This window comes from Sparus aurata, chromosome 6 (genome assembly GCF_900880675.1).
Source record: "Sparus aurata chromosome 6, fSpaAur1.1, whole genome shotgun sequence".
Classification (NCBI taxonomy): Eukaryota; Metazoa; Chordata; class Actinopteri; order Spariformes; family Sparidae; genus Sparus; species Sparus aurata.
Window position 1 is genome coordinate 30,202,635 of NC_044192.1, and position 16,596 is coordinate 30,219,230.

Consider the following 16,596-nt stretch of genomic DNA (forward strand, 5'->3'; position numbering starts at 1 on the left):
ATCTTTTTTTTTCTCCACTTAGACCAGGTTGAATTTGAATACCACGGTTTCATGTTACTCTACCTCAGATAAACTTGTTCTGTGAAAGCCGTATTGAACATGTAGGCACCTCACAACAGTCAACAAGTTCCGGGTAACTTCCGTCAGATGACCTCAGCCCATCGGCCCGACGTAAACAACAGTGTTAAGTGCTGTGTTTAGCGACTGCTCGAAGACCTTGTATAACCGACCTTAAAATGGCAAAGAAAACGGAGGACTTCGGAGATTTATGGCAGTGATAACGTCAAACAAATCTGTTGCAACAGTATGTGTTTAACTCTCCTCAAAAATGTATTATTTAGCTTGGTAGCATTAGCTTTAGGCAACTATCGGATGCTAGCTAGCATGTTAGCTAAGCTGCCACTTCCTATTTTTACTTTGCCTTGTGTCGTGATACACCGCTTCTTTCAACACATATAGCCAACTGTCTCACAGTTGCAGCTAACGGGTATCTTTAAAGCCACTGTAAATCAGCCACGGTGTAAATATTAGCTGTGGTTGTGTTTCTACGCTCAGCGTGTGGATGCGGGCCCGTTAGCCGCTATGAGCTGTCAAGTGAACTGCTAACTCATGACGCTTCGTTAGAGCTCGCCAGAAATAGAGATTACGAAGACAGCTAAAGGAAAGCGAACTAACCAGTGAATGTACGTGTTACAGTGACTGGTGATACAACCTGAAAGAGTGACGAGAAGCAACCCAACCTTTTAACGTGACGGTAAACGGTCAGTGTGGTTCTCATTAGAGACAACGACCATGTTAACTAACACAACGGCGCTGACAACTTAATCTCGTGTGGTAATATGACTCACCGGATGAAGCAATACCGACAGCCAGCTATGTACTCGTATTTTGAGCTGTTTTGGAAACGTGGTGTGATGTTTGTATTTTAATTTTAAAGAGTGAATGTAACGGGAGGTGGCGTTGTGCAAAGTGATAAATCTGGGTGTGTAGCTGCACAGACACTAACAGACATGCAAAGTTATGTAACAACCACTTTACACTGGTGAGAATGTAGGAACGAAGGGACTGAATGTGGAGGCAGGTGTGAGGTTGCAAGGAGAGCACACTACATATCTGGATAGGTTTAGTAACAGAGGAGACATCACTGGACACGATGACAGGAGATGAGTCGATGGACAAGTATGATTAAATTGACCAGGAATTGAATAAAAGTTTGATCAGTGGATGAAAAATAATTTAAGAGTCATGAGAGCAACTGTGTTGGAGAGCTAAATGATTATTATTTAGGACCTCTAGAAGTAATTATATTATTTTCAGTAATGTTTTTGAAATAAGTTTTCAAAAGTCTGTGTAACTTACAGCATCAGTTTAACTTGCTTACTTAAAACGTGCTAATACACATCCAGAAACAAGAGACCTGTTAAGACACGTGGGCATTTTTAGGCCTATTTGGTGGGTCAGTGAATGTGGTGGCGCTCATAACGTGTTAAAATGTTGATGTTGAGCAGTTGTTTGGAGGAATATTTAGTACTCAGAAGTCTCAAATTCAGAACTTGGTTGTAGAATAGAGTGATGGAAACCAAATCTGGATTGGCTTATTTAGGTATTGAGTTGTGTCATAACAAAAAAAAACCACAACATACTACAGTTTGATAATCTGAAGAGGCCTAAATGACCACAATATCCATTAAGTCATGAATTATCAGCTGAAGGTAGTTCAACTAATGCATGGCAGGAGAAGTGAGAACTGATGTTGTGCCTGTGGTGTTTGCCCTGATATGATTAGTTTTATTGACAAAGACAGTGTGATTTTGTTCACAATCAGCACCCAATGAAGCATCAGCAGGAGAGGGAGACGGCCTTACAACTGATTTATGATATTGGGCAAAATTCCTAAATAGTGAGGCTGGCAGAAAATTAAAAATAAAAGTCTCTAGGCCGTGTACCTCAAATTAAGTGTATGCTTAAATTATGTTATACATTGTTATACATTATAATGAACCTGCTGCTTCTAGACATCCACCTGTGTTTGGTGCTTTTGCATGCTCTTCCTAGGCAGAAAAACTCATCACTAATCCATTTGGATACAACCCCAATATGTTGCTCCAGAACCTTTATGTTCAGCATTAATGTGAAGTTACCGATGCCTTGGGCACCAACACACCCTTATACTATAATAGATGATGGATTTTGAAATTTGCACTGGTAACAATCTGGATGGTCCTATTCCTCTCTAGCCTAGTGGGACACATAATATTATAATAATATTCAAAAACAATTTGTAAAGTGGACTCGTCAGACCAAAGCAGACTTTTCCACTTTGTGTTGGTCCATCTTTGATGAGCTCAGGCACTTAGAAGTCAGCTGCGTTTCTGGCTGTTGTTGATATATGGGCTTCCCTTTCGCATTTGTGGATGCAAATGCAGCGATTTATCTTAAGTGTTCTGTAGTGTATGTAGTAACGTCTTTGATACAGTCTTGTGTAACTCAGTAACACTTGAAAGATCAAAGGTTACTGGCATTCAATTAAGGTTTTCAGTCTGGTTCCATGAATGCAAAGAATTCTTTGGATACTTTAAATCTTTTGGTCATATTATCGATTGTGGATTGATTAAGTTCCTTAATAAAATGTGCAGCAAGGAGTGTTCTCAAACTGTTGGACTATTTGCTTTCCCAGTCTTTCGTTGGCCTTATCCAAGAACAGAGTGATGGAAATTAAAATATGGATAGGATTATATTAAGTATTGAGTTGTGTCATGATAACACAGCATTATATACTTTGAAATGCTACTCTGTAATGCTCCTTTCTACTGTGTTTGTTTTTCAGCTCCATCCCTAGATCTGGAAAAACTCTCTTCAGCCATGTCTGGACGTGTGTTGATGCGACAGCAGCTGATGCGAGAGCAAGCCCAGGAGCAGGAGAGACGCGAGGCCCAGCAGCAGGCCTCTGTCTCTCAGCTCCGGGCCACTGACTCCACACCAGCCATTTCTGTCACTATGCCCCCAAATGCTGCCCGTCCCCCTCCAGCACAGGTGCCAGTGGAGGTGCTGAAAGTAAGAGCAGTGTGTTCGTGTGTTTATCCCTTTTATTCTTAATTTAGTGAAGTGTGAATTTGTCAGAACATCAGCCCTTAACATCTTTATATGATAAGGTGCAGACCCACTTGGAGAACCCCACCAAGTACCACATCCAGCAGGCACAGAGGCAGCAGGTGAAGCAGTACCTCTCCACCACTCTGGGCAACATGGCCGTCACTCAGACCCTTGGTGTGTCCCCCGTGCCACAGTCCAGTTCGGCCCCTGAAGCCGCTCCTACCGCCAGCAGCGCCCCGAACAGTCCTATGGCTCTGCTTAATATCGGATCCAACAAGGAGGAAGTATGGGAAATTCCTTCTTTCATACAACTGGTTCAACTTCTCGTGTGTGGGTTTGGTGTGCTGGTACAGCAGATTACACAACCTTGTCAGTAGTTGCCTTTCTGCAAATTTAAGTTGCTTTTTTGGAGAAGTTGAATGTCTAACCCTTCACTCAGTTCCAGCTTAATAACTTTTTGTTTGCTCTGCAATGATGAGCCCAAAGGTCCCACTGTGATGATGCATGCCTTTTGTAATCGTACCCCTGTTGGCCTGTTGTCACAATAAGATGTTAAATACTGCACCTACAGTTTAACCATGCCAGCACTTCTTCTGAACACCCCTCTCTCTTTGAAATCAGGCCTCTTTCCAACTGTTACACTGCTTAAAAGTATACCTGAGACCCTTCAAGATTACAAGGCACACTATAGACACACATGTTGATTGCTTTCACAGGTTTAACCCAGAGGGACTTGATTTAGGACTACTAGTGTTTTTCTCTCATCTGCTTTATCTAGATTGACGATGTGATCGACGACATCATTAGTCTTGAATCCAGTTTTAATGACGACATCATCACGTTGATTGACTCAGGTCTTCAGTTGCCGAGCACGGTATGAAGAACAATGTATTTGTTTAACCATGAATGCTTCCTCTTTAGAGTTTCCTCTAGAGTTCACAGGTTCTTCTTTTAAATGTACAGTGACAAGATAACAGTAGATTTCAGGCTAGTCTAACTAACTTATTACACCCAAAGTCGTTTTTTTCCTGTGAATGGACAGTCTCTTATCTGTGTGGAATTCTGAAGTTGTAGGAGTAAATATACACTTTTGGCACTCAGTTACCATTCGTCACAAAAGTGCTGCCTGGGCGGGGCAAAGCTATCAGAGGATACAAGACCGGGAGAAGCGAGACAACTAGGATTGTGCTCATATAAAAAGCACATAGTAGCTGCCAGGTTAACAACAAATTCGTCAGATAGAGAGTGCTTGACAAAAAATGAGGATTATGGTGATGCTGTTGGAGGAAAAGAAAAAGAAGCAGGTCGAGGTAAATTACTTTTTCTGATTGGAAAAAAAAAAAAAGCACCTGGTATTCTTGTTTACCTTTTTTAATAGGCAAAAATGTAATGTCAATGGATGGATTTTGTCCTTTATCCTTTATGTTGTTTTAAAATGATAGTTTAAAAAATGTAATTGTAATACCTTTGCAACATGTGGTAGGATTTATTTGATGACACAGAACCAGGAATCAGGAAGACATACTTTTTACGTATTTGCTTCTGGGTTTATGACAATCAGGGAGCATTTATGAAATGAGGTTTTAAAATGTCTTACTTCTGTAGCTCCCAGGAAATCTGTTGGATGTGTACCATAGCCCTGGAATGGCAGCACCTACTTTGACTGTTAGCAACTCCTGTCCTGCTGATCTTCCAAAAATTAAAAGGGAAATTACTGGTACGGTAACTTCACCTTTTATAAACATGTGTCTTTACTTTTTATGTGTTCAGGATAGCTTTTATTTACAATGAATACCTTGTATGAAACACTAAATGATATTTTTTTTTTTTTTTTTTTTTTTTTCAGATACAGATGCCAAAGCACTTATGAAAGAAAGGCAGAAGAAAGACAACCATAACCTCAGTGAGTCGAGCTTTATTTCAACCAGTTTGACCACTTGTGACATTCAGTGAAGTGCAGATTCAACACCACATCCTTGCTCCATAGATATGCTCTTTTTCTTTTTGTTTGAACTCGCGTTGTCCATTTATATCATGTTATACCTGGTGAAGGTCAGCTGAAGTGTTTTGCTTTTGCTCTCTGCCTCATCATTCTTGCTTGTCTACAGTTGAGAGGAGGCGGAGATTCAACATTAATGACCGCATAAAGGAGCTTGGTACTCTGATACCCAAATCAAATGACCCGTAAGTTTTAAGAAAACTTGTTTTCCTTTTCTGAATCACTCATTGAAAATTACATGAAATGAGTCCCTGCAACTGTAAAATTTTAATTTTGTTTTTGTGTCTGTCCTTTCCTTTCTTTGTTGCCCCTACAATTTACAATTACTGATATCACAATGATAACAGTGAGATGCGTTGGAATAAGGGCACCATCCTGAAAGCTTCCGTAGACTACATCAGGAAGTTACAGAAGGAGCAGCACAGAGCCAAGGATATCGAGATGCGGCAGAAAAAGCTGGAGCAGGCAAACCACACTCTAATGCTGCGAATTCAGGTTAGTGTAAAGCAAGTGTGTGGTGGGAAAATAGTTGTAGTCAGGATGTAGGTGCCTCTCTGCAGGCTCTACATGTTTTGATCCTAAAGTATTTCATGTTTTTAGGTTGTATGACAGTCATGTAGTCCCAAATGTGGACAGTTGGTCAAATAATGCACCTTAAATCAGGGTGTGCCAATAAAGGAGGAGTACAAGAAGAACAACAGCTGATAAAAGGTTTCTTCATTCTCAAAAAAGTAGAATAACAAAGACCAAGACAGTTTTTAGGGTGATGTTTATTGTAGTTAAATTACCTTAGTCACGTGCACAATGCATTGAGTGTTGTAAAACAATAACTTTATCATTCCCAGATATGGCATCTAAATGTTAATGTGCTGCTCTTCTTTTCAGGAGCTGGAGATGCAGGCACGACTCCACGGCCTCTCCTCCCAAAGCGGCATGGCCTCTGGTCTGACCTCTGATCCCTCCCTTCTCCAGCAGCACCAGATCCAACAGAGCAGCCAGTCTATGCCTCACAGCACAGGAGGAGCCACCTCCCAAAACCTCCTCAGTCTGGGTGTGGCAGCCATGGGAGAATCTCTGCCAGCCTCCTTCCTGTCGCCGCCCTCCTCGGACTCCCCTGCCGGTATCACCATTAGCAGCCCCCTGGACCTGGGCAGCCTGAGCTTCGCGGAGCTGGACGACAGCTCCGCCTCAGCGCTCTACCCCGACGTGGGCCTGGGAGACATTCTTATGGACGACGGGTGCACCCTGTCTCCAGAGAGGCTGGCCGAGCCGCTGTTTTCTCCTTTGTCACCAGGTGCCTCTAAAACCAGCAGTCGCAGGAGCAGCCTTGATATGGACGAGGACTTGTGATGAGTTCTGTGTGGCAGTCAGAGACTGTCTGTAGGGACAAGAATGTCAAGAGGTGCGGTCTATCCTTAAATAACAAGAGGCTCATTTATTGGACTGTAGAATTGAATTTAGCAGAAATAGCTAACATTAAGATCAAAACTAACAAACGTTGTATCTTGGATTTAATTGCCATACAGACCTAATTATTGTTGTTCCTGTTTGGAGCTGGTCAGATGATTATGTCTGGGTTTATAAATGCAATCTTATTAAAATGGAATATTGTATAATAGAGGCATGGACTTAAAGAAATTATAAGAAATACTACATTCTTAAATAGTTTTTAAGATTTTTCTTCAGAGATTTAAGAGGGATATAAAGTTTGCTTGAATTTATTATGTGCTCATTTATAGGGACGAAAGCTGTGAGGTTTGTATATCACAACAACAACATTGGCATAACAAACTGAGCAAGAGATGCCAACACACAGAATAGTGTGATTTTCTTTCTTTCTGTTTTTTCATCTGACTGGAATCAGGGTTTGTTAATAGCAGTCGCATGCTCATCCATGTTGGGTTGTTTCACCAGCAGCTACAGAAGGGATTTTTGTAAAGTGAATTGGCACATTGTTAAATATTTACTGCGTATTGTAAATAAGAATATTTTATTTTGAGCAATTTTATTGCACCTTATTTTGTGGCAGTCTATGCATTTTATGAGAGCTTTTTGTCTGTTTTTTATTATTATTACACACAGTGGACGGCTAAAGCCCAGGTTGCATGTCTTTGTAATAAACCTTAAAAGCAGTGGAGAATCACTCACTGCTGCAGCTAGTTAGCCAAAGCAGGACTTCTTCCAGAGTAGCTACGGATTACAAAATCAGCGTTTTATTTTTAAATATATTCACTCAGTCAGTGGAATGCAAGAGAATATGAGAAATGCAGAACAATGTCATCCTTTTACAATAGTACTGTAGTTCATTACATTTTTTTTTTTTTGATACCTAAATAATAGTTTTAAAGTAATTTTTCCTGACTAATATCTGTGTTGTCAGTGATTGGTGTCTGTTCATGAACCTTGGTGGTCACTGTGTGATTTTACCGGTTAGCATGATCTACCAGGATTTTGTTTTTTATTTTATTTTCTTTTTTCTTGACGATCGAGAGAGATATATCTGATAATGCATTATTGCTAATTGTAGTATGAATACAGAGGGCTTCGACCTCCTTTTCAAACCAACCACTAGCCTCACCTCTAACAATAAGGTATACCTGTTTGTTGTGTGAAACCTGCAATGGAATTGTTATTCTGTAAAATAGCCACAAACTTTAGAAAGGCATTTAATTTGTCAGATGCAACCTTATGTACAGTTAATGAATGTGTGTTTGGAAAAAGTACCTGCATAAGTGTAGTTGTGTTTTTGTTTTGTTTTTTTAACACTGACGCACTGTATTTTGTATTGCCTCCAACACAACCTCCAAGTTATTGATATGCTTACATTTTAAACTCTTCTTCCAGTTGTAAAAACAAAACAAGTTTCAGCAGACAAAAACATCAGTGCTTTCTTGGTGGTTACAATGATTTTAAGGCATTCTCTCCGGTTCATTCAGATCTCACCTACTTTGTCTTTGAGCTACAAACAGCTCGACTCCATTGCTCAGTGCTCCTGTCAGCTTTTTCAGCTCATACGCAATATTAACCATGTCTTACCCTGACAGATATTTGAGTGCTAACATCGACTGTTAACCAGAAACCGGTAGCATTTATGTCGTGTCCCTACAAGTTGGCTTTGGAAAGATTTTAACAAATAAATGATTCCCATTGGTTCGTGTCTGGGTGTTGTTTTTTTTAGTGGTAAAGCATTTGTGAGATTTCCATAGCGAGGTCCAGGCACTCTGTGGCCTGGAGGCAGATGTCGCAGGCGGGATATTCGCACTGGAAGCAACGGATGTCCAGACACGTGCAGACGTCACTGTGGTGGTCGATGTCCAGGAGAGGCTGCAGGGCGGTGGGCTCGCAGCAGCACAGGGACGAGCACAGCGACCAAACGCACTCATTGCACCCTCTCATAGTGGCCAGTAAACAGTCCAGTGGTTGACAGAAGAGACAGGCCAATAGGATTGCAGCACACAGGCCTCAGGGAAAGCAAAGATGACAGAAGAAAACTTTAATCTAAGGAAAAAGCATTTAGGTAGGAGGGCACCAAGGAGCACAATAGTTTTGTGTGCTTACCACCATCATCTGGCTCAGTGTTGACGGTAGGGGTTTTGAGGGGCCCTTGACTCCTGCTGGTTTCATAGACTGGGCCGGCCTCCTTGGAGGATGGCAGCAGAGCACACAGAAGCTTTGGCTGATCTTTCTCCACAGAGCAGGGAGTGCCGATGGGTACTGCTCCGGTCACTCCATGTTTTGCGTCATCATGCAAGTTGGTTCCAACAGAGGCTCCTGCACCAGACATGGAAATTAACAAACAAAAAAATCTTAATAAAAGCTTTTTCAAGAGGAAATACATATTCATACGCTCAGTTACCTATTGTTTTATTTTGGAACACGTTCACAGAGATGTCAGCTGAAGATAATTCAGTGTCCTCGGTGGAGATCTGAGTCGTAGCTTCGGCCAAAGATTCTAAAAGGCAAGAGAAGAAAGTTTGTCTTTCTGAATAAATGCAATTCATGACGTAATTCTCTGTAAACGTACCGGTTTGATCTGCCATGGATTCGTCAGGTACAAGAGGAGACTTTGGAGCAGTGGTTAGTGAGTTGTGGAACTTTGGCTTGTTGTCAATTCCAGCATCCATCTTTTCATTCACATCTGTGGAATTCACTTTGGTATCCATCGTGACATCCGTTTGAATGTCCCATGCTTCTGTTTCTTGAATTAACTGAAAGACAACCAACCAGAGTAATGAGGGAGGTCAAACTAAAATAGTGAACCAGGACCTGTTATTCCAAGAAAATGAAATGTGATATACATTTCAATTCACTTCAAGATCATTTGCACGGCTTTCATCTTACATCTACTTTCTTCTTAAACTGAAATGATTTCTTTCTAAGATTGGAATGTCAAATTAAATGCCCTCATCATTCTCTGTACCGCAGACCGACAGTCAGAACTGTAGCTGAGGTTTTCAAAGCTGTAAGTGATGAGTGGACATCTTGGAAATTGCAGAGGAGTTAATCTATTATTAATCGCCATTTGGAAAGGATTTATAATGTAGATGAAAGGCGGCATGCACATATCCTGACAGTTATACGACAATGTAATATCTTGATTTTACTATTCATAAATCATTCATGTTCTCAAGTAATACTTACCCTAAGTTTTCTTCCTTGCAGATGAAACAAAGGCAAACATTTACTTCAGCTATCTGAAATATTTTCTACCAGTCTTAACTTATTGTTATAGTTTGACAAATTATTTCTAGGCGCGCACTCTTCGGTTAAAGACGATACAAGGGATGTAAGCAGGGTACAATATATCATCGTGTCAGACTGAACGGGTGTAGTCAAAGTTATTTACATTCAGTAAACTTCATTTCAGTTCATCGCCACACAATCATTAAATCTCCAAAACACTTTATGTCACTCATTACAGTGATGTTCGGAAATTCAGAAAGAGTTTTGTAAAAAAGCAACTTGTACTCACTTATCTAAGAAGTAGACGTTCAAGCGTGCAGCCTTAATCACAGATGCATCCTTATGTGACCCGCTGGATGTCAGCAATGAAGGTGTAACTGCACCACACAGGCTCTTCACTCTTTCACACACACACACACACACACACACACACACACACACACACACACACACTCTCTCTCTCTCTCTCTCTCTCTCTCTCTCACTGTGTGTGTGTAAAAACAAGAACAAAAGTGATTTTGTTAATGTTGTTTATTCAGTTATTTGTCATCCATACAGTAGGTAGTTACTACTAATAGAAGTATCTAATGTAAGAAAGGAAGTATTAAACATGGTAATACATAACGCAGTATTATTGGGTATTCTGTATATTTCATTTATACTTCACACATTTCTCTGCAGGACACTTTTCTGAGTAATAGACACGCTGATGTTTATGAATGGGGCATTTTGCTTTTTGCTAGGAAACGCAATTTTGTAGCAAACCCAACAGGTGGCGACGTTGTGTTATTGGATGTCAATTTGTCACTCGAGAAGAAGAACACTGACCAATGACAGCTGATTTCTCTTACGAGTAGTAACGAGTTTAGCCGATTACGAACGATGTGACGTCCGTCTAAACCGGGTGTAAACCTGAATGCTAACTAATGTTAGCTGCCGAGCTAACAGGCTCAGCGTTAGGCGTACATTTTCCACTGTATTTGTAAAAAGACCAAAGACTGTACAGATCTTACAAAATGGTAAGTACTGAAAATAAAGACTTTTACGTCTGCGAAATTCAGTTTTGGCGACTAATTACAGGTTACAAGGCGGTCACTTTAAGTTAGCGACGTATCCGTCACTACGATGTTGTGATCCAACTCAAGTTAGCCAGAGCGACCGTTTGAATACATGTCCTGTCTGTGCAGAATGTCATATTGTTTGATTTAAATTTGTTTCGAAAAGTTTGTACTTAGCTTCGTGGTACAGCGAAGCACCGTTAAGCTAACTGGCTAACGATAACTGAACATTTATCTGATGCTAATCGTTTACTATGCGCGCTATCTTTAGCATATTGTAACGTTAAGCTAGTTTTGTGTGTAAACAAAGCAACTGTTAATGGTACCCGGAGATTTCATTTAACCAGTGGTGCTGGTTAGCTGACCAGCACCTTATATGTATCTTTTCTGCTCTCCTTCTAACATTACAGGCAGTGATGATTTTAAGAAAGAAACTGGCGCAGAAACTGTGCGTTATGTAATATGAGGTGTAAGTTAGCAATGTTAGTTTTAGTCCCAAGTGCTAGACATCATGTTTTGGTCCTTACAGTGTAATTAGCACGTTTACGTGTTCTAAATAATGTAGGAGTGGGCGGTGATATGAATAGAAATAACGATGGTCGGTTTCATTGTACTGGAGAGTTGTATACTGCTTAAGCACTATTTACCTTGTATGATTAGGATATTCATAGCAGTGACCATGGTAGGATGAATCTCCAGACAGCAGAGTTACTCTGAAAACTGAAATGCTAAGAGGCTAGTTGCTAAGCACAGCATCTACTTTAGAGACACCCAAATCCCTCTGCTTTCTTTGAGACATGTGCACCGCAGCTCAGCAGTCAGCTGCCATTGACATTTAATATAGTTCCGTCAGCTGTTATGTGGTTTGTGATCCATATGATACTTTTCAGGACAGCGAAATGTCTGACGTTGACCATGCACCAGGGCCTGAGACCAGCAGCATGGAGGGGGAGAACACACCACTGTACTGTATCTGCCGCAAACCAGACATCAACTGCTTCATGATGTAAGTGCACAACACCACGGCTGTTGTTTCAGTTACTGTATTACTTGCACTGAATGCAATGATGCTCATACATTATTTTCCTCATTCTCCCACCGACAGCGGCTGTGATAACTGTAATGAGTGGTTCCATGGCCACTGCATCAACATAACAGAGAAGTCGGCGAAGGCGATCCGAGAATGGTACTGCATAAGATGCAGAGGTGAGGAAAACAAATCTTCATTTGTCACGTTTAAGACAGCCGTACTAAATACGAAATACATCACAGAACAAAGCATCGTAACAAATATGACATTGTTCATTTTTCTCTCTGTCACCAGATAAAAACCCCTTACTGGAGATAAAGTATAGAACAAAGAAAAACAAAGACAAGGACGTTGAGTCTGACCGAACTGAAAGACAATACAGCACCCCGAGTACTCCAGACTATAAGAGTGAAAGACGGCGTGGATCTAAAGTATGTTGTACTTCTGGCTGAAATATTTAGATTGTACTTCAATATCTGAAGGGCATAACAGTCGTGTACAAACGAGAGGAATGATTGTTGCATATGAATATAAACATTGATCAAGTTTTCTACAAACATGCATGATTTAAATAAAAGCGCAAACCAGGTGATTAGATGTGTGGACGTCACATTGAAACGACGTTACATGGCAGACGACTTGAAATATAGATGATAAAAAAATCTTGCGTTGTGTCAGACCCATTTTGAAGGCAGTAGGTAAACGTGTAGGATGTAAAGCAATGCAGATTTCTTCAGTGACTGTCTCTCACTGCCCACTGTTTGATTTTCCCCAGGTGAAGCGTTCAGTGCGAATGTGTGGGGAATGTGAGCCCTGCAGACGGACCGAGGACTGTGCTCAGTGTGACTTCTGCAAGGACATGAAGAAGTTCGGAGGCCCCAACAAAATCCGACAGAAGTGCAGGTTCAGGCAATGTGAGGTTCGAGCAAGGGTAAGTCACTCTGTGCTCTGTATATAGTCAGAGCACCAAATTGTAGAAGTAACATTTCTGCCCTGTGCATTTTATTGTTATCCAACTGACCCATCCTCGTGTCATTAAATGATCTTAAAAGTTGTAGATTTAGGGTTTGAATACTTACTTGAAATACGTATGCCCTTGGAACAGTCCTCTACAAGAATGCATCATTCATATCATATCTTGTAAGGTACCTAGGTTGGTAGGTTAAAAAAAAGAGAGAACCTTAAAAGCTCTGAAGCGATTCATACTTCCTGATCTCTGATGTGTTTGTGCAGTCCCTTGTGGCCAATATGGAAATATCCAACCTGTGGCTGGTTTTTTACAGAAAATGCTGCGTGTGAAGGATGAGGAACTCTCTTTACAAGAAAGGAGGGACAATTCGTACCATAGAAGGAGACGGTACTCTGATGACTACGACAGCGAGGCGGATCTCTACCAGCAGTACAAGGCAGCAGGGCTTGACAACAGCATGGTAACGGAACATTTGACACCATATTGTTGCATGTAAACCTGCTCATCCTAGATGATGTTGACTCAGTTGTTTGCTCTCTTCTCTCCCAGGCGTGGGCTACGGATGATGATGATGAGCCGCCCTTCAGTCCTGTCATGCGTAAGAAAGCTGTGAAGGTGAAGCACGTCAAGAGACGAGAGAAGAAGTTTGACAAGAAGGTAAGACGTTTTTTTAATTATTGCTGCAACATCATGAATGTAAGTAAAAGTTACGGTGAACTGGTGAACTAACCCCTCTGCTTTGGACAATATAGAAGGAGTCCCGACGCCACAAACAGAAGCAGAAGCATAAAGACAAAAGCAAATACAGTGAGAAGGGTGAGCTGCGTGATAACACAGGGCAGCGTCAGTGTCTGGGGCCGAGCTGTGTGGAGGCAGCAAGAGCAAACTCCAAGTACTGCTCTGAAGACTGTGGTATGAAGTTAGCTGCCAAGTAAGAAATATTACTTTCACCTTTCACCTTGCATCAGTGCACTTCTGCTAGGAGAGATAGTTAACTCGACTTCGGAACGGCAAAAGCAATTTGAATAATAGTTTTGTTTATTAGCAGCATCTAAAATAATAATAATTAGAACCTTGTTTAACACCTCTGTTAAGTATTAAGACGTGATGATATTTTTGTATTCAAATGATGGTAGTATCAGTAGTACCGTTTCCCCATTTTAAAAATTAGATCTGAAACCTCCCAACCCCTACTTGTTATTGTTCTAAATAATGGTTTTTATTCAGTTATTTTAATTGTGACTTTGAATAACTATCTTATTCCTAAATTGTACTTATTTGTATTGAAATTGAAAGTGATGGTATGAAAGTGAAGGTGTATGTATTGATTGTTATTACTCCACCTAGTGCTAGAAAAATTAAATGCAGGGGAAATGCTTCAGATTTTGATGTTGCATTCGCCTCTGTTTGGAACCTATAGACCAGTTTTTAAACTCACAATCTGTTTTGTCACGTAGTATATCTCTATTTATTTTTCTACCTCTGTCTTTCTCATCAGTATCCTTGTTGTAGGGTCCCATGGATGGTATTTCTTAAGCCTTTCACTTAGCTGATTAAGTAGTGATCATGGGGAAGTCCTTAGCTGGTTGAGTTTTTTTAGCATATGAATTCATTAATATTTGCGCATTTTGATCCACAGCCGGATCTATGAGATCCTCCCTCAGCGTATCCAGCAGTGGCAGCAGAGTCCCTGCATCGCAGAGGAACACGGCAAGAAGCAACTGGAGCGCATCCGACGGGAACAGCATAACGCCCGGATGCGCCTCACAGAGATGGAGCGACGCTTCCTCGAGCTGGAGGGCATCATCGCCAAGGCCAAGCAGCAGGCGGTTCAGCAGGACGAGGAGGTGAGCAGCCCTCGTTCAGTTACACAGCTCTTTCTGTTGTAACTGCTTTTTCATGGTTAGCTCCCTGTGGGTCTGGTCAAAGTCAGGGACATTCTTTGTTTTTCCATCAGAAGCTGCTGAAGAAGAACAGAGGTAACACTTGTGGTTTAACTGCTTTGGTTCTGTTTGCAGGTGAATGAAGGTGACAGCGAGGACACAGATCTGCAGATTTTCTGTGTGTCTTGTAGTCATCCCATCAACCCAAAAGTGGCACTGAGACATATGGAGAGATGTTACGCAAAGGTGATTATTCTCTAGATTTCTAATTCTAAGCATCAAATATACAAACACACAAAAGCATTCGTGCTATCTGTAACACTTCTTTCCCTAATAATCTTGACAGTATGAGAGTCAGACCTCCTTTGGATCCATGTACCCTACGAGAATAGAGGGGTAAGAAACAAATAATCTGAACGTTTATAACTTGTTATATAACAATAACAAGTTCACTTGCCTTAACTAACTTTTTTTTTTTTTGTTCCACAGAGCAACCAGGCTCTTTTGCGATGTGTACAATCCCCAGAGCAAAACATATTGTAAGAGGCTTCAAGTTTTGTGTCCAGAACACTCCAGAGATCCTAAGGTCAGTGGAAACTCCGTTCACAAAACGTCAGGCATGTTTCCATCACATACGTGGAGAGGTTTTACACTGTTTTCTTTTGTGTGGTGACTAGATCCCGGTGGACGAGGTGTGCGGGTGTCCTCTGGTGAAGAACGTGTTTGAGCTGACAGGAGATTACTGCAGGGTCTCCAAAAGGAAATGCAACAAACATTACAACTGGGAAAAGCTCAGGAGAGCAGAGGTGGACTTGGAGCGAGTCAGAGTGGTAAGTCTACCTTTGTGATTGTTGCTTTGTTTTTGTAGTATTTCTTGAGAATTCTGCGGGTTTTTAAATGGAAACATAATTGTATCATCTGTCCAGTCAGATAGAGGGGAGAGTTTCTTTTTATCTCTTACTTGAACTTACATCTGTTCATAGTTTGCCGCAACGAGGGAAGTGATAGTGATCTAACCCATTTTCTTTTTCTTTTTATTTCATTTCTTCGCCCACAGTGGTACAAATTGGACGAGCTCTTTGAACAGGAGCGTAATGTCAGGACTGCGATGACCAACAGAGCCGGTCTGCTCGCTCTCATGTTGCACCAAACTATTCAGCACGACCCCTTGACGACGGATCTCCGTAGCAACAAGGATAGGTAGTCGACCTGTCTGCATCTGTGCATCCCTGTACATGATGTGAGATTTGAGTGTTCAGGATTTAAACTTATACAAGCATTAGTACGATTTGGATGGAAAACTGTTTTTCTAAGTAGATAATTATTTTAAAATCTTTGTATGATTAATACATTTAAGATGTAAATGGTTATATATTTTTCCTGACTGGTAGATGAACTACTGCTTATTGAAAACTGCTGTTTTTGGTATGATTGCCTTGAATAAACCTTGAATTTGCCCCAAGTAAGGTGTGTGAATGACGTACCCATCATACATTGCATCATTTCAGTTGGCTTTTTGACGCATACACGATGAACACATTGGATGACTATTGCAACTTTAAATAATATGTACTTAATGTGTGCTTCTTTGCCTCTTTGACTGATGAAAAAGGGTACAGTACAAAAACGGATTACATATTTTCACAGGAGTGCTGACACTTCTCTGACTGGAAAAATCAAGAACCAGCCCAGATGACAAGAAAGTAAAGTGCATCGTTAAACTGTTATTCAGGCTGATAGAACATATATAGACCAGATGTGTTGATAGCTAGAGAGCAAAACATGAGAAACTAAGACAATGAATTACAAGTAAATTACTAAAAATGTATTTAAAAAGTGTGTTTGCAATTTGTCTAAGAATGAACTCACATATGAGAAAG

General features: G+C 40.9%; 3 protein-coding genes across 4 annotated transcripts; 2 read left to right on the forward strand and 1 right to left on the reverse strand.

The window, feature by feature from the left end:
• The first annotated feature begins 26 nt into the window (after positions 1-26).
• On the forward strand, positions 27-8,242 carry tfe3b (transcription factor binding to IGHM enhancer 3b). Of its 2 annotated transcripts, none has more exons than XM_030419680.1 (9): positions 27-304; positions 2,828-3,054; positions 3,153-3,377; positions 3,872-3,967; positions 4,699-4,810; positions 4,940-4,996; positions 5,202-5,277; positions 5,440-5,587; positions 5,978-8,242. In XM_030419680.1, exons 2-9 carry the CDS (start codon positions 2,863-2,865, stop codon positions 6,440-6,442), a joined length of 1,371 nt encoding a protein of 456 aa, XP_030275540.1. In that variant the 5' UTR covers positions 27-304; positions 2,828-2,862; the 3' UTR covers positions 6,443-8,242. The 2 variants fall into 2 exon arrangements, with proteins under 2 accessions (XP_030275540.1, XP_030275539.1); XM_030419679.1 differs by having other exon boundaries at positions 28-304; positions 5,422-5,587.
• Positions 7,847-10,169, reverse strand: LOC115583168 (uncharacterized). The gene is made up of 5 exons (XM_030419682.1): positions 10,065-10,169; positions 9,117-9,300; positions 8,949-9,044; positions 8,651-8,863; positions 7,847-8,553 (listed from the first exon to the last, which is right to left on the reverse strand). The coding sequence occupies exons 2-5, from the start codon at positions 9,253-9,255 to the stop codon at positions 8,267-8,269; spliced, it is 735 nt and encodes a 244-aa protein (XP_030275542.1). The 5' UTR covers positions 9,256-9,300; positions 10,065-10,169; the 3' UTR covers positions 7,847-8,266.
• Positions 10,170-10,626: 457 nt separating this feature from the next.
• cxxc1b (CXXC finger protein 1b) lies at positions 10,627-16,195 on the forward strand. The gene is made up of 14 exons (XM_030421614.1): positions 10,627-10,794; positions 11,724-11,839; positions 11,939-12,039; positions 12,158-12,294; positions 12,639-12,794; positions 13,147-13,293; positions 13,383-13,490; positions 13,586-13,764; positions 14,473-14,680; positions 14,852-14,962; positions 15,063-15,112; positions 15,206-15,302; positions 15,394-15,546; positions 15,774-16,195. The coding sequence occupies exons 1-14, from the start codon at positions 10,792-10,794 to the stop codon at positions 15,918-15,920; spliced, it is 1,713 nt and encodes a 570-aa protein (XP_030277474.1). The 5' UTR covers positions 10,627-10,791; the 3' UTR covers positions 15,921-16,195.
• Positions 16,196-16,596: the final 401 nt, after the last annotated feature.